This window comes from Ahaetulla prasina, chromosome 1 (assembly GCF_028640845.1).
Source record: "Ahaetulla prasina isolate Xishuangbanna chromosome 1, ASM2864084v1, whole genome shotgun sequence".
In the NCBI taxonomy this organism is placed as follows: domain Eukaryota; kingdom Metazoa; phylum Chordata; class Lepidosauria; order Squamata; family Colubridae; genus Ahaetulla; species Ahaetulla prasina.
In genome coordinates this window covers 182,601,849-182,621,212 of record NC_080539.1, presented here as the reverse complement: position 1 = coordinate 182,621,212, position 19,364 = coordinate 182,601,849, and the positions used below count along the sequence as shown (strand labels likewise).

The 19,364-nt window shown below is 38.7% G+C and overlaps 1 protein-coding gene across 8 annotated transcripts in view; it reads left to right on the top strand.

Moving 5' to 3' along the window:
• Positions 1 to 396: 396 nt before the first annotated feature.
• Positions 397 to 19,364, top strand: part of LOC131198818 (RCC1 and BTB domain-containing protein 2-like) — a 51,665-nt gene continuing 32,697 nt past the window's right edge. For 4 of the 8 annotated variants that reach the window (XM_058183942.1, XM_058183953.1, XM_058183928.1 and 1 more), the window contains exons 1-8: positions 397 to 1,079; positions 1,950 to 2,054; positions 4,403 to 4,531; positions 4,981 to 5,131; positions 7,156 to 7,322; positions 9,105 to 9,263; positions 12,152 to 12,259; positions 15,732 to 15,874. In XM_058183942.1, coding sequence (XP_058039925.1) covers positions 2,049 to 2,054; positions 4,403 to 4,531; positions 4,981 to 5,131; positions 7,156 to 7,322; positions 9,105 to 9,263; positions 12,152 to 12,259; positions 15,732 to 15,874 — 863 coding nt within the window. In that variant the 5' untranslated portion in view covers positions 397 to 1,079; positions 1,950 to 2,048. Of the gene's footprint in view, positions 1,080 to 1,949; positions 2,055 to 4,401; positions 4,532 to 4,980; positions 5,132 to 7,155; positions 9,264 to 12,151; positions 12,260 to 15,731; positions 15,875 to 19,364 lie in introns of those variants that run through there. The other 4 variants (XM_058183937.1, XM_058183960.1, XM_058183986.1 and 1 more) reach the window with 4 other exon arrangements.

Sequence of the window (19,364 nt, the reverse complement as noted above, 5' to 3'; positions counted from 1 at the left end):
ATATACTGTTGTGACAAATAAAATAAAATAAATAAAATAAAAATAATACTACCCGGGAGACCGCTCCACTGGCGATCCACCCCCGAGCATGCTAAGCCTCTTGCAGCGTACTGAAGTTACCTTACAGTTCTTTTCTACAGAGGAAAGCACGTGCCACTGCCACCGCTAGCAAAGGGTCTGGAAATAATTTGGCTTAACCCGTCGAGCAAGCGACTTCGTGAATCCAATGTCACTTCTTTCGTTCATAAACCGGAGTAGGAACCGAATTACTAAACCGACGTTTCTCAACGAGCAAACTAAACGGGTCCGAGCTTCCTTTCCCTGACTGGCTCAATCCTGTTCCGAAAGGAAGCGCGGGCCCCTTCGGGACTTTCCCCGGGTCCGGGCGGGGGGATGGGGGGCTCCGTTCTATCCCCGCCACCGCGTACGCGGCCGCCTGGGCGGGCAGAGGCTCCCCCAGCAGTACCAGAGCAGCCCTTTCGGCAGCAGCATCACCTCAGCGGGCGGGAAGAGCCTTGGCGGCGCTTCTTGCGGGATCCACAGTCCCCGATGACCCTTGGGCTTGAGAATATAGGCTTCGGTTAAATAAAGAGGGTATGTTCTTCTTGCCCTGGCCCTGAACAAGCATTTCATTATTACCTCACACGACCCGTAGGAGGAGAGAGATTTTTGCCTGTATTTTGGTCAAAAGCTACCATTTTATGCAAGCCCACTAATCAAGACCATCGCTGGGTGGCAGTGGGACCCACGAAAAGCTCCCCTCATATGGTACTGCCATTTAATGATCGTCAGGATTTCTGCAGTCCAGGATACAGAATACAGAACGCGGTTTTACTCCACAGCAAGGAGATTTCACCCCAGGAGCAAAGAGACCGAAGCCATAACAGTTCTCGCTGCTCCGGGATAGCAACGCGCCGCTTCCTTCATCAAAAACGCAAAAGCCCGCCCGCCGCTCCGGGCCTTGCGAATCGGAAGCAACGGGGGCGCGCCTTACGCGCCGACTGGGCAGAAATTGGCGCTCTGGTTCTCCTGCCTGCCGGGTCGCTGCTGCCTCTGCCGGAGCGGCTAGAATGCTGGAGGTACGTTTGTACCAGGCGCTGCCCCTGCAGGAGACTGCGGGACGCCTCGTCCTTTCTCCCGCTCGAGCTCTCCGGGAACACAAGCGACGTCCTTGTGAGACCGAGCTTATTTAGCGCGCGCGCGCGCGTGTGTGTATGTGTGTTTGTGTGTTTGTGTACATGTTGGCCTGGACTTCCTCAGCGGTCATCCTCGTCCTCACCCCCCAACCCAAAACATTTCAGAAATCTGAGTTGGCAATTATGCTCACAGAAGTTGATTCACACGTATAGATAGATCCTTTTGTGAGCTACACAAATGGATTATTATGTTTAGTTTTGAACTTTTCCTTGAGAGGCTCGAAGGTTGCAAAATTCGCAACCGTTTCTTGAGAGGGCTCGGCAGTGTGGCTGTTCCTAATGTTTACATGTGACACGTGAACTTCGACACGGGTCCTGTTGGTGGGGCGAGAAAATTCAAAACGGACCAAATGTGAATCGTGGCATCATACAGCCCATGGTTTACGTTCTCATGTGGTCTGAGCCGGCATACATACCACATAATCAGGTGGTGTGAGCGGTGTACACACTACCTTGAAATACAGGGCACCCTCTTATCCTTCCGCAAGAGCCTGGAGACGTTGCTCTGCCCGCTGCTCTGGGGACCAAATGTGGGAATTGCATGCTGAAGGTGGCTGCTGGATTGATGGCAGACTTCACCTCCCTCCCCTCTCTGCTCTCCGTCCATCTTTTTTATCATAATATTGATAAATATCTTTATTAATGTCTGTTTAGAGTGGCCCTATGGCAAGATAGGCAGCAAATAAATTTGACAGATAAATAATAGTTTCTCTTCCAATGTTCTGTATGAGAACTGTTTTCTCTTCCTGTTAGCAACTAGGAAGAGGCCATCTGCTCTCCACTACCTCAAGTGGCTGGCTGGCTGGTAGGAAAAACTGGAATAAGTACCTGCATCTCCAGAGCAGACCTTAGATGATGGTATGTTCCTAACACTTTATTGCAGAATATTGTTGTAACACATGTCAATAAGACTTGTTGGATCGTAAGCTGCCTGTATAGACACCAAGACTTGCTGAAAAGTACGACAGATCCCACTACTTAGATATTGTAACATTGTACGATCAGGAATGAATGCTTGGTCAGTCATGAATATTTATTTATTTATTTATTTATTCGTATTTCTATACCGCCCTATCTCCCTAAGGACTCATAATAGCAGCATACAAATGCATGTGACTCCAAACAAATCAGTATAGACAAAAGTCATTTCCCCCTATATTAGAAAATTGTTCCTTAGATTAGAGTAGTATGCCCTACTCATTAGTACACAGTGTTTATGCAGATCTGATGTGTCTGTGCCAAAGAGATCCCTCTCTTGACCAAAGTTTAATGTCAAATATGTTGGAAGCCAGGTTTCTTGCAACAAGATCACATTGAACTAGTTACGAAGTCATTATTTCTACATTTTGACAACCAAATGGGTACATTCCAACTAATTGGGATAGCTTTGTTCTGGTGTGCTTCGTATGGCTCTGAGCATTTAATAAAAGCAAAATATTTGACTTTTTAAAAAAAATAGAGACAATTTGAGGGGGTTGTGAACAGCGTGACTTCTGTTTCCATCAGTATCTTGGTCACCAGAGAGGATGTTTTGGAAAGTGACTTGTGGGATTATGTTCTGTTAAGAAGATACCAGTGATTAAAGTCTGGTAATAATGATTTGGCCATCTTCTCATTGCTTGATCTGAATCCTACAAGAAATTCTGGTATTGCTGTTCTGTCCTGGGAGCTTCAAAAGTCAGGGCAGGGAATGTTCTGGGGAGACAGTTGTAATGGATATTTCCCATCGTAGATAGAAAGTTCAACAGAAGACATGTTAATATTTATGTGGTTCTAGATATAACCAAGGAAGATGATAGGATTGGAACAAGTGAAAACACAATAAGGAGACCCATTAATAAAAATGTATAGAATAAAAGTAACTCTACAGGAGTCGTTGGTGCTCTCTGAATTTTGCAGAATTTTGTTACCAGACTAGATAACATCAACATTGCTAGTAAGAAGTGGGGTCTCTACTAGCATTGATTAACTTACTAGTTTGGTAATGAAAAGTCTGGAAGAAAGCAGCCTAGCTTAGAGCGTACCAAGAACCCCACAGTTTTTTTTTTTTTTTTGTTTTTTTTTTGTTTACATTTATACCCCGCCCTTCTCCGAAGACTCAGGGCGGCTTACAATGTATAGGGCAATAGTCTCATTCTATTTGTATATATTTACAAAGTCAACTTATTGCCCCCCCAACAATCTGGGTCCTCATTTTACCTACCTTATAAAGGATGGAAGGCTGAGTCAACCTTGGGCCGGGCTCGAACCTGCAGTAATTGCAGGCTTTGTGTTCTTAATAACAGGCCTTACCAGGCAGAGCTAAACCGGCTGAGCTACAAATATTGCCTTTTATAGAAATTTGTCCCTCAGCTAATCTTAATTTGACTCATTAAACTGCATTGTTTTCACAGAGTTAGGAAGTTACAGTACACAGTTATCCCAAAATTTGCCAAATCTGAACTATCTCATACTTGTATAAGCTTGGACAGCAGTACTTCAAGAAATAGGTTTCTTTTGCTTCCCTCTGTAGTAAATGTTATTCCTCAAAATGTCAGTGAGCTAAATGGTTAGAGATAAGAGGTTCTGCAGGTAATCTTCTAAAACAGCAGGGTATTTAAAAATTTTGCTGACTTAAGCTTTTGTGTCTGCTCTGTTTGAATCAGTACCTAATTATTCCAATCTAATTGCATTAAAGCAATATGATCATGTGCCCATGATCACCACAATGTAGTATTTGTTATTAAAACAGTATGTGATTGCTCTTAACATACACGGAATCTTGGGGAGATGGGAAACCAGTGAAGATATGTGGTACATGATGTAAACACACAAGTGATATATCAATTTCATGACACAGCTGACTCGTTTCTCAGGATTACATAGATGGGAAAGGGTGCATTTATGTTATCCAAGTGGGGAAAAGGACATTACAGTGAGCAAGTGTAAAAGCTTTTCTGGTGTTTTGGAGATGGTATTGTAGGAATCGGGAAAATCCAGAAAGGCTTAGGGTAGCACCAAATAACTTTTGCCAAGAAATATGGAATTTGTCTTGAAGAATCAAAGAAGTGAGACTGGGTTGAAAATTAATTTGACCTAGTAATTAACATGCTAATTTGGCATCAGTTAGTTAGAACCATTCCATCTTCAGTTGAAAGGTTGTGTCTCTTCATTATCTGTAGACATATTACACAATATCTGTATATACTATATTTTTACTGAAACAGAAGATGCTGGATGTTGGGAAATGGCCATTATTTGCTCTCCATTCTCAAGAGAAATTGAAGTTAATTCGTCAGGTTTGCGTATTTGGCATTGCTGGCAATGAAGTTCTTTATGCAACTGAAAATGATGAGGTAAGTTTTGAAGATATAACAGTGAATAGCTGTCTTGGTATCAACTTTAACTTCAGCTGTTCATGATTCTGTACAAATCTGAAGCTTGACATGCCAAGAATCTTTGCATGCACATTAAGATTTGGAAGGCATGAGACTTCTCTGCCTTGCTTAATATGTAGCTTTTCCCCAGGTCTAACACAAAAAATATTATATATTATAAATATATAATATTGTACATCTGTTAAATAAGCTTCACTTGCTTGGTGTTTATTATAAATTTTGGCTTTACTTGATGTACACTTTTGGTGTCCTTTAGGGCAGAACACATGGCAGAAATGTGCCTAAAATATATATCCTCAAATATGTAAACTCAAAATTCACTATAAATGCATTTTGGGTGTTTTAAAATATTTTAATTATATATGCTTATAAAAGTATTTTGTACTGACAGTATCATTGTGTAATAGGTTTTTGCTTTGGGTACTAACTGCAGCGGAAGTTTGGGAATTGGTGATGTACAGAGCAGCATTGAACCCCGAAGAATAGATATTTTATGTGGCAAAAAATTAGCTTCCCTCAGTTATGGAAGTGGACCTCATGTTGTTCTGGCTACTACTGGTATGTTACATAGTTCTAGCTATGGTTATTTTATTAATATATTCCTTGGCAAGGGTATTTTGTTCTTTCTTTTGAAAATTACAATATTATTAAGAAAGAAAAGCTAAGAAATGCTGGAGAAATGCTGAAATTACTTTTCTTTAACTGATAAAGTAGATGGAATTGGGGTTCTTTTACAATTGGGCAACTGTACTTAGAGCTTAGAATAGTACTGTCAGCTTGCCTCCGATCAATGTTTAAGAAAATAAAGACCCAACTCCATCAGTTTGAAGAGATTGGTAATTTTTACTAAACATGTCAGATTGCAATGAAAGCTAAGCCAGAACTGAAAGTAATTATAACTGTACAAAAGTAATTCCTCTCTTGAACCCTCCTCCCTCCAAAGTTCAAATAGTCCAATGTCCTCTTCCTCCTTGGCCACGTGTTGTTTCACTTCCGATGTTCTCCCTCTGCCAATCTTCTGGATTTCCATTCATGTAACTCCCATGTAACTCCTGTTACATTCACGGGCCAAATCAGTTCAAACGTCTGTTTGAAAGACTATCTCCTCCTCCACCTGAAATGCCGAACGCTGGCAACAATAAAAACCTCCCCCCTTTCCCATAAATCATGTAAGACATTCAGTAAGAAGAAAACCTTTAACGAAGTAATAAAACAGTAAAACACTCCAATAGGTAAAATACACTTAAAATAAAGCGGAGGCTGACAAGTACATGGAAGTGATGTACAAATAGTCCTTGACTTGTACTTAAAATTGGGACCGTAATTTCTGTTGCTAAACAATGCAATGGTTAAATGAGTCACACCCTATTGTATTACTTTTATGTTGTGGATATTAAGAGACTCCAGTTTAACCCATTGACTTGTCAGAAGTCCTGAGAAGGTCGCAAATGACAATCATGTAACCCTGGGAGACTGCAGCCATTGTAAATATAATGCTGGCTGCTAAATGCCTGAACTTTAATTGTGTAAATGCTGAATGAATTGTAAGTATGAGGACTGGTCATAAAATACTTTTTTTCAACACTGTTACAACTTCAAACAGTCGTAAAACAAATGGTCATAAGTTAAGGACTACTTGTAATAACACTTAGCAATTTACTTTTAAATGTCACATGGCTAAGAAATATTCAAAATTTGTAATAAAACAGAACTTGGATGACAGGAAAGGTTTCTGAATTTTAGGATATATTTATATATTTGTCACAAAAGTATGTGCATAGGTGATAGTGATCATTCATTTAGCTAAACTTTTTCTACCATTATCTGTGGACCTGAACAATATCAATGTCACTTGCAAGTTCATAAAGCATTCAGTTTTCTGACATATGTACCACAACTATTAGATCAGATGTCAGACTTCATGTGACACTATTGCCTAGATCAGGTGTAGTTTAGGCCTAGTTGTCAGATAACTGCAGCTTACTAGATATCTATATAAGTGATGTACAGAGAAGTGAAGAACAGGCAGTATACTGTATGTGACATTCTAGTTCTTCAAAGTATAATTTTTCTATATTTTCCGCTCAAACATTGTGTCTAAATTAGAATTATGATGGTGGCCTTAAGGAACTGAGGTAACTCAGAGTAAATCTTTGAGGTGTATGCCTCAAAGAAGGAATCTTTCAGGTCTGTCTAGAACTTTCTGGTGATATCTGTGCAGCTGGTAACAAGCCCTTTGAAGCCAATGTGGAGGAAAGCTTTGATGTTTGGATCTTTTTAATAAGAATGAGATAATAAAAGAGACAACAGATGGTCGCATTATTTTGTATATCATGTAAAAGAAATTCCACTTCAAGGATAACAATATTTGAATATTGATTGGTTTACAGACACCATTCCCTTCTCAGCCTGCCATCTACTCTGTTTATTTGTTTCAACCTTTATTATATTGATTAATGTTAGCAAAGGGTTCGTTTTTCATTTATGAAGAAAAATCATATTATTATTCATTGTGAAAAAGATAGCTTGTAATGTAGCCAGTTTTTATATTAGCCTTTCAAAACTATTTTCTTATATTATAGAAGGAGAAGTATATGCTTGGGGTCACAATGCTTACAGTCAACTGGGAAATGGAACAACCAGTCATAGCTACATTCCTTGCCAAATCTCCACCAACTTGGTAAACAAAAAAGTAATTGAAGTTGCCTGTGGCTCACATCATTCAATGGTATTGACTGCTGATGGTGCGGTGAGAAAAATTATTGTAATTCTGTGCAAGTTGCTTTTGAATTTTCTATCAATTTTATTATTTTTAAATAATTTTTATTAAAGAATAAAGTTAAAAGATGTGAAAAATGAAGAAAAATCCAAGAGAAGAAAAATGTGTTGAAAACAATAGAAAGTGAAGATGCTTAAAGAAGCTACTTTCAATCTTTACACCAATTAGATTTACTTGATACCATTTCCCCTTTCAAAATAACATAGTGTAATTTCTTTTCCCATATATAATAGCCCTTTTTAAATAGGTAAATCCAGAAATCACCAATTCATGTTTTTCCATTTTCAGGGGAAAAAAAAGGGAGTTTTATATAAAAATTTTAAAGCAGCAAGAATTTGATATTAAAACTTAAAGGTAAAGCTTTCCCCTGTCCAGTCATGACCTACTCAAGGGGGCAATACTCATCTCTGTTTCTTAGCTGAGAGAGCCAGCGTTGTCTAAAGATGCTTCTGTGGTCAGATGGCCAGCATGAACTTTATGCCAAAGCGCATGGAACACACTTACCTTTCTACTGAAGTGGTACCTATTTATCTATTCGCATTTGCATGCTTTCGAACTGCTAGGTGGGCAGGACCTCGAGCAAATAATAAGAGCTCAGTACTTGGGTCTCAAATCCAGACTGTCAGCTTTCTTAGCCATTTTACCCCCACAGTGTTAAAACTAATGACTTCTAATTCCTTAATGCTGTCATTTTTGTGGTCCTTAATTACCTAAGCATTGATTTTTATTCTTTCTGATAATAATCATCATTGCAACCAATTTTTGTGCTCTGTCCCATCTTTGAATAAATTTAGATGTCAAAAGTCTATTTAAAATACTCTTTCCCAGGCTGATGGGCTGTTACTAAATATGAACAAGGTACTGTATAACCCTGTTGGAGAAAGTACTTCATATTTTAGCTGTAACCAGGAAGGCAGTTTTTTAACATACTGTGCTGTACTATCTTTACAATATTTAGGAAGGTACTGTACAAACTTAAATAAATATAAAACATTGTACTGTATATATTCCAATTCAATTGCTTCCATATCATAATTCTACAAATGCATTGATTTTCTATTGAAAGTAAAATTGTAACCACACTTCAGGAGACTTACGGTATGCTATTTTTCAAATCTCCATTCTCAGAGTTATACCAAATTATTGGAACAAGGATCATCATTCTACTTCATAGAATTGGCACTTACCCTTCTGTTATTTTGCAGCTGGTACATTTCAACTCCATTTTAGATAGACTTTTTATAGGTCTTTATAGTACCGGCATGTGAACTGAAAAAGAAATGCATCTGCATGCAGTTTTGAGAAGAGACACCTTTGATTTAAAGAGTTGCAAGACTGCTGCAGATTCTGAAGCATCTTGTTGACTTCAAATGTGAAACATGAATAATTAAGCAGCATTAATTTTATGCAATTGAATTTTTTTATAGTAGGTAAAAATATTTGAATTTTTGTGACTGAAGCATTAGTTGCAAATACTTTTGTATTATTTTTATTTCAATATTATTTTTCTTCTTTAAGACATGATAATTCAATAACGTAGTTTTCTAGGGAAAAGGTGCTAGAAGTGTTGACAGAAATCTGTCCACAAAAAAGACATGTTTTATTCCATGCACAAGATGCAATAGATCTGCATGGAGTTGAATCCATATCAGTTATCTAATTTTGCTTTCCATTCTTTCTTTGTGCTATTTTTATGAAAACAAATGTATTTCTAGAATGGTGTATCAGTCTGTTACTAGTTTATTTTTGCAGGTGTATTCATGGGGTTATAATAATTCAGGACAAATTGGATCGGGTTCAACAGCCAATCAGCCTATTCCTCGAAGAATTACCGGCTGCTTACAAAATAAGATAGCAATTAACATTGCTTGTGGTCAGATGTGCTCAATGGCTGTGATAGAAAATGGTGAGGTAAGGTATTGTTCTATATTACAAACCTTATTTTTTAATATATGAAGCCTTATGTGCTAAATTGTTCATGGTGCCTGTCTCTTCAATTATTAGTCAATGGAGCCAATTAAGAATTATATGTCAAACCTATATGCTGAATTCTAAGATAGTAGAATTTAGATATTAGCTAATTTTCTAAAAAGTTTTATAAACAAAAATAGTAATGCTTTTTTATATGAGATATAAATGGACACCCAATGCTATTGCATAAGAAGTGTCACCATCAGTAAATAGGGTTTCTCATCCTCTTGTTGAGACTCATGAATTAAATAAAAAGAAATCTGGTTAGTCTTGCCCTCAGGAAAAATTCTAATGTAGGATAAGAGTGGTTATACTTGCATTTCCTTCTGGATGCTTTTGGTTGTATTTTCTCCCTTCATCTCTGTTTTTGTTGTCTTTTTTACAGTTCAGATGATGGAGCCCAAACCGGCTTCTGAACTGAAATATCCAGCAGCCAATCTGCCTTTCAAGGCCTTTTGCTGATATTCCTTCTTTTTTCTATCTCTGAATAACTACTCAAATGTTTGCCTCCCTTCTGTCATAGCCTCAGAATAGTTTTCCTTTTTTATATGAATATATTCTGTTTCTGTTTGGATTTGACTCTTTCTCCCTTTAACCATTACATTTCTTTTCTTATTCCCCTCTTTTTTGCTGTACTTGGAATTCATTAGTCAGAGGTTTTGATAAAAAGTGTTTTAGATACAGTTATACCTCATTTAATGTCCATTGGTTCAGCAACTATTCAAAGTTATGAAGGCTGAACAAAGATACTCAAATGTCCTGGCCATTATAGCAGTTACATGGTTATGTAAATAAAATTTAGGCACTTGGCAGTCAACTCTCATGACTGATTACAGCACCCCATGATCATGTGATTGTCATTTGCATGTTGACTTCCCACAAGCAAAGTCAATGGGGAAGGTCACAAGTCATTGAAGCGAGTCTGTTCTTCCCCTCCTGGCCTTTCTGCACTCTCACATATGCACTGTGCCATTCTTCCCTCGTTACTTTCCACACATGCATTCAGTGCACCCACTTTCCCTTCCTTTGCTTGCACATACTGCAACCTCCTTCCTGCGTTTATGCCAGGCCTTAGCATTCTCCTCACTAACTTGCACACAACCTATGCCAGGTGTCCCAGGGCCTTCTTCATCCTTCCTGTGGCACCCCCATATTCCCACTGCTTTCCCTTTAATCACTTGTCTTGGGTTGCAATAGCAATAGGGACTGCTTGGTTTGCTGTCACACTTTACAATCATATTGCAACAGCAGTCCTAATAGCCATTATTATTTGAGGATTCCCAGAATACAGAATAAATCAGATGCCTTAATCTAAATCATTTAGACAATACCTCTCCTCCCCCTCCCTTATTTTTCTCCTTGTTGTGTAATGTAGGCTAGTGACCTTTAGGTTGTGACACATACCTGAACTTTCATGAATCTCTTTGGATTTCAGCTAGGAAGTTTCAACCTTATCATTACAGTTTCTAAGAATTCTATAAAGAGAATGTACTTTGTGCTCCTAAATCTGTATAGTAAATTGGAAAGATAGTTCTGTTTGAGATAGTGTTAGCATTTTATCTTGATATAATTCAATAGAAATAATGAAGGTTAAGTTCTGAATGCTTAATTAAAAGTTGTTGTGGACTGGAAATTAAATAGATATATTACAGATTTTATTTACCATATTGAGTATATGGGACAAATAGTTTTGTGTAGTCTTGGTTCATCCTTCCACTGTGCTTCTTGAAAAATTAATGCTTGCTTATATGTCTGTTTGACTTCCTGTTCAGTTGTTGGCAGGTGGCCTTTGCTTGATTGCAACCAGTGTAAAATGCAGCAAATTGTTTATAAAATGCACTTATATAGATGTTAGAGATGCTGAATTAGTTTCAAGTTAGATTCCACTAATTCATCATTTAGTTTAATACTTTCTTAAACTTAAAAGAGGTCTAGCAGTCATGTGGCAATTTTATTCTTCTGACTCAAACCTCTCATTGAGATTTTCATGAGATGCTGTCCTCTGAACATCATGAAGGCCAAAGTAGTTTGTACAATTTGGCTGCCTCCTATAAGGATGGACTGTTCTTAGGGAAGGTAGCAAAGATAATTTACTATCTGGAGCTTTTAAACAACTATTGACTTACAGATTTACTTATATTGTTATGCTACAATTGCCTTTGTGTTCTTCCTTGTGGTTTTTTTTTTTTTTAAAAAAGAGTAGTTGAGAAATGACACCTCTTTCTTTAAGATTCTCATAGGCTATCACTCTTATCTGAAGGACACAAGAGATAATGGGAAGGGAGAACAAGAAAAACCATTACCTAGGTAAAATCTAGTTCCTAAAGCATCAAGCTGCCATTTTCACAGATGCCCTGTTGGAGTTGAAAGGGAGTATTTAAAGATACAACTATTCAAGCTGTTTGCCACCTTGGAATCAGTTGAGATTTCCCTGAACATGAGACAATTTATTATCCCCCGGTTAAGAAAGGTCTGGTGTTTTAATGTTAGCCTGATCTCAGGTATTTTAATATCTCAATAGAGGACAATATTGTTACTGTTTTACATAAACAAAGAGTAAACTATTTAAGGAAAAACCGTACATAAAATTACTCTTAATTTACAGATCAGTTTTAATGATGTGTGTGTGTGGTTTGTGTGTGGATGTATGCCCATATACTAACTAGATTTACATAAATGAAGAGTAAAATATGTAGGGTAAAATCATACATAAAATTACTCTAATTTACAGATCAATTTTAATGAATTCTCTGACTGTGTGTGTTTATATGCTTTATATTGCTTTATATATACGCCCACTTACTAACTAGATTTATCTCTCTTTTAAGGTTTATGTTTGGGGTTATAATGGTAATGGTCAGCTTGGATTAGGCAATGGTGGCAATCAGCCGACACCATGCAGAATAGCAGCTCTACAAGGCATCCACGTGCAAAAGGTATGTTTTCTGCATCTTCAGATCCTAACTGCTAATTACTGGGATTTCTGGTGCATCCAAAACATTAGTTGCAAACTAATAGCAAATTGTAAATCATTTAAATATTATTTTCAACTGTAGTATTTTTATATTTTGCATCTTTATTTCATATTTTAACTGATACTAGCCATTCTAAATGTTGAGATGAATAGAAAGTAGAATAGAATAGAATAGAATAGAATAGAATAGAATAGAATAGAATAGAATAGAATAGAATAGAATAGAATAGAATTTATTGGCCAAGTGTGATTGGACACACAAGGAATTTGTCTTGGTGCATATGCTCTCAGTGTACATAAAAGAAAAGATACGTTCATCAAGGTACAACATTTACAACACAATTGATGATCAATATATCAATATAAATCATAAGGATTGCCAGCAACAAGTTATAGTCATACAGTCATAAGTGGAAAGAGATTGGTGATGGGAACTATGAAACGATTAATAGTAGTGCAGATTCAGTAAATAGTCTGACAGTGTTGAGGGAATTATTTGTTTAGCAGAGCGATGGCCTGTTCTTGTGTCTAGTTGTTCTGGTGTGCAGTGCTCTATAGCGTCGTTTTGAGGGTAGGAGTTGAAACAGTTTATGTCCAGGATGCGAGGGATCTGCAAATATTTTCATGGCCCTCTTCTTGATTCGTGCAGTATACAGGTCCTCAATGGAAGGCAGGTTGGTAGCAATTATTTTTTCTGCAGTTCTAATTATCCTCTGAAGTCTGTGTTTTTCTTGTTGGGTTGCAGAACCGAACCAGACAGTTATAGAGGTGCAAATGACAGACTCAATAATTCCTCTGTAGAATTGGATCAGCAGCTCCTTGGGCAGTTTGAGCTTACTGAGTTGGCGCAGAAAGAACATTCTTTGTTGTCCTTTTTTAATGATGTTTTGATGTTAGCTGTCCATTTGAGATCTTGCGATATGATAGAACCCAGAAATTTGAAGGTTTCTACTGTTGATACTGTGTTGTCAAGTATTGTGAGAGGTGGAAGTATGGAAGGGTTTTTCCTAAAGTCTACCACCATTTCTACGGTTTTGAGTGTGTTCAGTTCCAGATTGTTTTGGTTGCACCACAAGGCTAGTCGTTCGACCTCTCGTCTATATGCGGATTCGTCATTGTCTCGAATGAGACCAATCACTGTTGTGTCATCTGCGAACTTCAGTAGCTTAACAGATGGATCATTGGAGATGCAGTCATTGGTATACAGAGAGAAGAGAAGTGGGGAGAGCACACAGCCTTGGGGGGGCCCTGTGCTAATTGTACAGGTATTTGATGTGATCTTGCTTAGCTTCACCTGCTGCTTCCTGTTTGTTAGGAAGCTTGTGATCCACTTACAAGTCTGTTCCGGTACCTGTAGCTGGTTTAGCTTAGTTAGAAGAATGTCTGGAATGATGGTATTGAATGCTGAACTAAAGTCTACAAAAAGGACCCTTGCATAGGTCTTTGGAGACTCAAGATGTTGTAGGATGTAGTGCAGAGCCATATTAACAGCATCATCTGTTGATCTATTTGCTCGGTATGCAAATTGCAAGGGGTCTAACAGCTTATCCGTGATGGTTTTCAGGTAGGAAAGCACTAGCCTTTCAAAGGTTTTCATGACTACAGATGTTAAAGCAACTGGTCTGTAGTCATTCAGTTCCTTGATGGTGGGCTTCTTCGGCACTGGGATGATGGTAGAGCGTTTGAAGCAAGAAGGAACATAACACATCTCTAGTGATTTATTGAAAATATGGGTGAAGATGGGGGCCAATTGGTCAGCACAGACTTTTAAGCAAGAAGGAGTTATCTTGTCTGGGCCTGGAGCTTTTCCTGGCTTTTGTCTGTGAAATAGGTCCTGCACTTCCTTTTCTGTGATCACTAGGGGTTGTGAACCCAATGAAATGGGGTCAGTTGTAGGAGGCTTGGCTGTTGTTGGTGTGTCTGAGATGGGGATTGTGGAGATAGGTGGCTGTAGTTTCCTTTCAAACCTGCAGTAAAACTCATTCAGGTCATCTGCCAGTTGTTGATTACCTTCAGCCTGGGAAGGAGGTTTGCCATAGCCGGTGATATTTTTAAGAGTTTTCCACATGTTTGCTGGTTCATTTGCTGAAAACTGATTCTTTAGCTTTACAGAGTAGCTTCTTTTTGCTGCTCTGATCTCCCTTGTTAGTGCATTTCTGGCCTGATTGTATAGCATTTTATCACCTTTTCTGTAGGCTTCCTCTTTGGAATGTCGTAGCTGCTTAAGTTTAGGTGTAAACCAAGGTTTATTGTTACTGTGTATTCGCAAGTTCCTTATAGGTACACGTAGGTCTTCATAGAAGCTGACATATGATGTTACAGTATCTGTGAGTTCATCCAGGTCTGCAGAGGTATCTTTAAAAATATTCCAATCAGTGCAGTCAAAACATGCCTGTAGCTTTAATTCTGATTCCTCCGTCCAGGTTTTCACTGATTTAATTATTGGTTTTGTGGCTTTAAGTCTTTGCCTGTAAGCAGGTACAAGGTGAATCATGCAATGATCAGAGTGTCCTACAGCTGCACGTGGTAAAGACCGATAGGCATCTTTTAGTGTTGTGTAGCAGTGGTCTAGAGTATTCTTGCCTCTGGTGGGACAATTGACATGCTGAAAGTATTTTGGTAGTTCTTTCCTTAAGTAAAGTATAAATAAAGTATAAGTAAAATTCAGTTAGACTTCTTATGTATTGAAAACAAAGTGATATTGTCAATAACTTAAGTTGTCCAGTGCTTGCAGAAATAAGAATCTGAAAGAGTTGGAAGGCAAGATTAGCTCAAGGTCATCCAGCTGGCTTTGTGCCTAAGGCAGGACTAGAATTCACTTTCCTGTTTTTAGCCTGATGTCTTAACAACTGTGCCAAACTGGCTCTCTTTCATAAATACATTTGTTTGTTTGTTTTGTCTCTCATCTTCATTATTTTTATAAATAACTCAAGGCAGCGAACATATCCAAACACACCTTCCGCCTCCTATTTCCCCACCCTGTGAGGTGGGTTGTGCTGAGAGAGCGTGACTGGCCCAAAATCAACCAGTTGGTTTTCATGGCTTAGGCAGGACTTGAAGTTGCATACAACATCTTCCCCAGCTTTATGGGAACATCACACTCTGAAATTCAGCAAGAAGATGGCCAAAGTTTGGCTTGCTTATTTTGGAGTTAGGGAGGATGGTTGATCTCTCTTAAGTAAGGTTAATGAATCAGCCTACATGTTTTATTATCTGCCCACCTACTTTTGAGACAAGAAGCTCAGTGTGCACAGTTAGGCACTATTCTTATGAGCAACTTTGATTTTTTTGAAAAAAATTCAACTATACTTTATTTTTTATTTTGTTTTCAAAAAATGCTTACGTTATCGGATGTATTTTTCCCATCTTTTCAGGGAATTGGCAAAAACAATGTAATTTCTGAATAAAAGAACGTAATTCTTTTTCTTTTCTAGATTGCCTGCGGCTATGCACATACACTAGTATTAACAGATGAAGGCCATATCTATGCTTGGGGTGCCAATTCTTATGGCCAGCTGGGAACTGGTAATAGGAGTAACCAGTCGTACCCTGTGCTGGTCACAATACATCAAGACAGGTAAAGTTCTGTTCATCGTGACTCAATCGGATGAGTTTTAGGCTGTAACAATCCTTCTAGCTTTAAACATTATTAGGCAAGGACCTAAAAAAAATTATTGTTATTGAATTGTTTGTCTGTCTGATTCTAAGGCAGCTACAATCACATAAAAGAACTTCTAGCAGACAAAAACGGCCATTCGGTGTTAAGTTATATCTTTAGATAGTTTTCTGTGCTTCCAAAATGCTCTGCAGAACCAATTACTAATTCTTGTGAATTAGTAATTATTTATATACTATTATTTATATTATATTCTCTGGTTTTATCCCCCAAATATGATCCAAATCAGAGCTATCTCAATTTGTTAATAAAAAAGATTAAGACAAAAATAAGCAATACAAATAGTAGAAAATACAAGTAGTCCTTGACTTACAACCACAATTGAGTGTATACCGTATTTTTTGGTATACCCCAAAAAAAGAGGGTGAAAATCTGGCTGTGTCTTATACTCCAAATGTAGCCCCGCCTAGCTTCTCAAACAGAGGTTTCAGAGACTGAAAAAAGCATCAGAAACGGAGCTTCAGAAAAAAAGCCCCAAACGGAGCTTCATGGAGCTTAGGAAAAAAGCCCCAAACAGAGCTTCAGAGGCTTTCAGAGGCAGAATTTTTTTTTCTTGAAACAGAGTTTCAGAGGCAGAAAAAAAAAGCAAAAAAAAGCAAGGCACAGAGCTCACAACCAAGGAAACTGTTGCTAAAATTCACTTCTGATTGGGGGTATTCTGGGAGGCCAATCCATCTGCCAATCAGTTTTTTTCTTATTTTCCTCCCCAAAAACTAAGGTGCGTCTTATACTCCGAAAAATACAGTAATTTATGCTGCAAAGTGAGAAATTTGTTGAGTGAGTTTTGTCCCATTTTATAACTTTTCTTGCCACATTTGTTAAGTGAATCACTGCAGTTGTTAAATTAGTAACATGGTTGTTAAGTGAATCTGATTTCCCCATTGATTTTGCTCTGCAAAAGTCACAAAAGATGCCCCCTGGACACTGCAGTCGTCATAAACATGAACCAATTGTCAAGCATCCGAATGTAAAACATGTGACCATGAGGATGCTGCAATGGTCATAAGTGTGAAAAATTGTCATAAGTCACTTTTTTACTGCCGTTGTAAGTTTGAATGGTCACTAAATGTTGTAAGTCGAGAACTACGTGTACATCAGGAATGAGATTATACATTCCAAACCAAACAGTAATTTTCGAATAATTTTGAAATAATTTGAATAAGTTCAAATGGTTGCTGAATAAGTGATCATTAACCAACAACCAATTGAAGTGTAGAATTCTTATTGCATTGGAGAGATATGTTTAAACACATATCTTATGTATAAGTATCTTATATTTATTTATTTATTTATATTTCCTATTTCTAAACTGAGGGATTCTAGATGATGTTCTCCCTCCCTCCCTCCCTTCCTCCCTCTCCCCCCCCCATACACACACACATACACAACATTAAGATTTTAAAAGTTTTTAAATTAATTATAAAATTATTTAGAATTATAAGTAGGCACATTTTGTTTTTAATTTCAAAGTTATCTATATTGATTTGTTGCAGGGGTCTGCAACCTTAAACGCTCAAAGAGCCATTTGGACCCTTATACTGTCATAATTTCAAAAATTAAAAACAAAGCATGAAAGAAATAACTTTCCTCAAGAATTTCAGAGCTACTCAACCAGTATTGCAAATTGATTACCATCAGAGAGACGTTGAATTGAATTTTAGATCATTCTTGAGAATATTATGCAGTGTTATTGTCCAAATTCAGATGCCGTATCTGAATCTGTATTGAGAATTACTTGAAATAGTAAAAAGCAGTATTACAGCAGAAAAAGACTATTGTGGTGAGTTGTTAGGTATCCCTCTGTAATTGAACCAGGGAAGGAAGCTCTCATGATACATAATACAGGTGATAGGTTTTAAATAAATTTCAGCTAGGTTTAAGCACCTAATAGGTAAATTTATATGTTTCTCACTGATGATTAATAACAGATAAAAAGATTGAGGTCTTCTCTAATGCAGGTGTGCCAGAAAGCAGAAGATGTGAGTTCATGTAGTGATTTTGAGAGATGATACAATCAGAAACCACAGTTTGCAGTTTATATTAACTGGATTTTTTATTAAGAATGAATTTACACAAATCATAGTTGGCCCCTTAAGAGGTTGCTTTATCTTGCCAAGCTGTATCTCTAGCAGGTAGAGAAAAAAACTGAGTTGCTCAGAATCATGTTTGAATTTTATGAAATACAATAGACAGCCTGTCTATTAAGAAGTATAAACAATAGTCTTGTGTTACGTCTTAGGGATTTTTTGATCTTGAGGGCCCAGGTAGGGGTGGCGGGGTGGCGGTTATTATTAAGGAGAGTCTTGAGCCAAGGGAGACCACTGTGCCTCAGATAGCTGGGTGTGAATCCCTCTACGTGAAGTGGGGTCGTAGGACTCAGGTGGGCTTGCTGATCACGTACCTGGCTCCTTGCTGCGTGATAACAGCCCTGCCTGAGCTGTTGGAGTTGCTGGCCGGGTTGGCAGTTGAAACCCCTAGACTGTTGGTCATGGGGGATTTCAATTTGCCATCAACTGGCGTGGCATCCTCGGCGGCTCGGGAGTTCATGGCTTCCATGACGGCCATGGACCTGATTCAATTAATTGACGGCCCTACCCACATCGGGGGAGGCACCCTAGACTTGATTTTTATCTCTGGCCAGTGGTTGAATGATCTGGTTTTAAATGATTTAGTTGTCGAACCTTTGTCATGGTCAGATCATTTTCTCCTTCGTCTAGACTTTCTGACCGCTACCCACCACCGCAGGGAGACGGAACCAATGCGTTGGTTCCGTCCCAGGCGCCTGATGGACCCGGAGAGGTTCTTGACGGAGCTTGGGCCTTTTCCCGAGCACCTGGCCTACGACACGACTGAAGAACTAGTTGCGGCCTGGGAACAGGCCGCGGCTGGAGCTTTGGACCGTGTTGTGCCTTTGCGGCCTCTAACCCGGCGTCGGTCTCAACCAGCTCCTTGGTTCGCCGAGGGAGATGAAACGCCGGAGAAGACGCCTAGAGAGTGTCTGGAGATCCAGCCGTTCTGAGGCTGACCGGACACTAGTTAGGTCCTATAGCAGGACCTACCTAGTGGCATTGAGGGATGCGAAACGTTCCTAAGTTTCCTTCCTCATTGCGTCGGCAGATAATCGCCCGGCCGCCCTGTTTCGGGTGACCCGCTCTCTCCTTCAACAGGAGGGGCGGGAGGACCCCCTACAAGGGCGTACCGAGGAGTTTAACGGTTATCTATACGATAAAATCGTTCAGCTTCGGGACGGATTGGATCAAAATTGGGTAGATCCAGGCGAGAGTTCCGAGACCCATCTTGTTGAGGTGGTTTGGGATGATTTTGATCCTGTGACTCCCGAGGACATGGACAGGTTGCTGGGTAGGCTGAATGCCACCACATGTTTACTGGA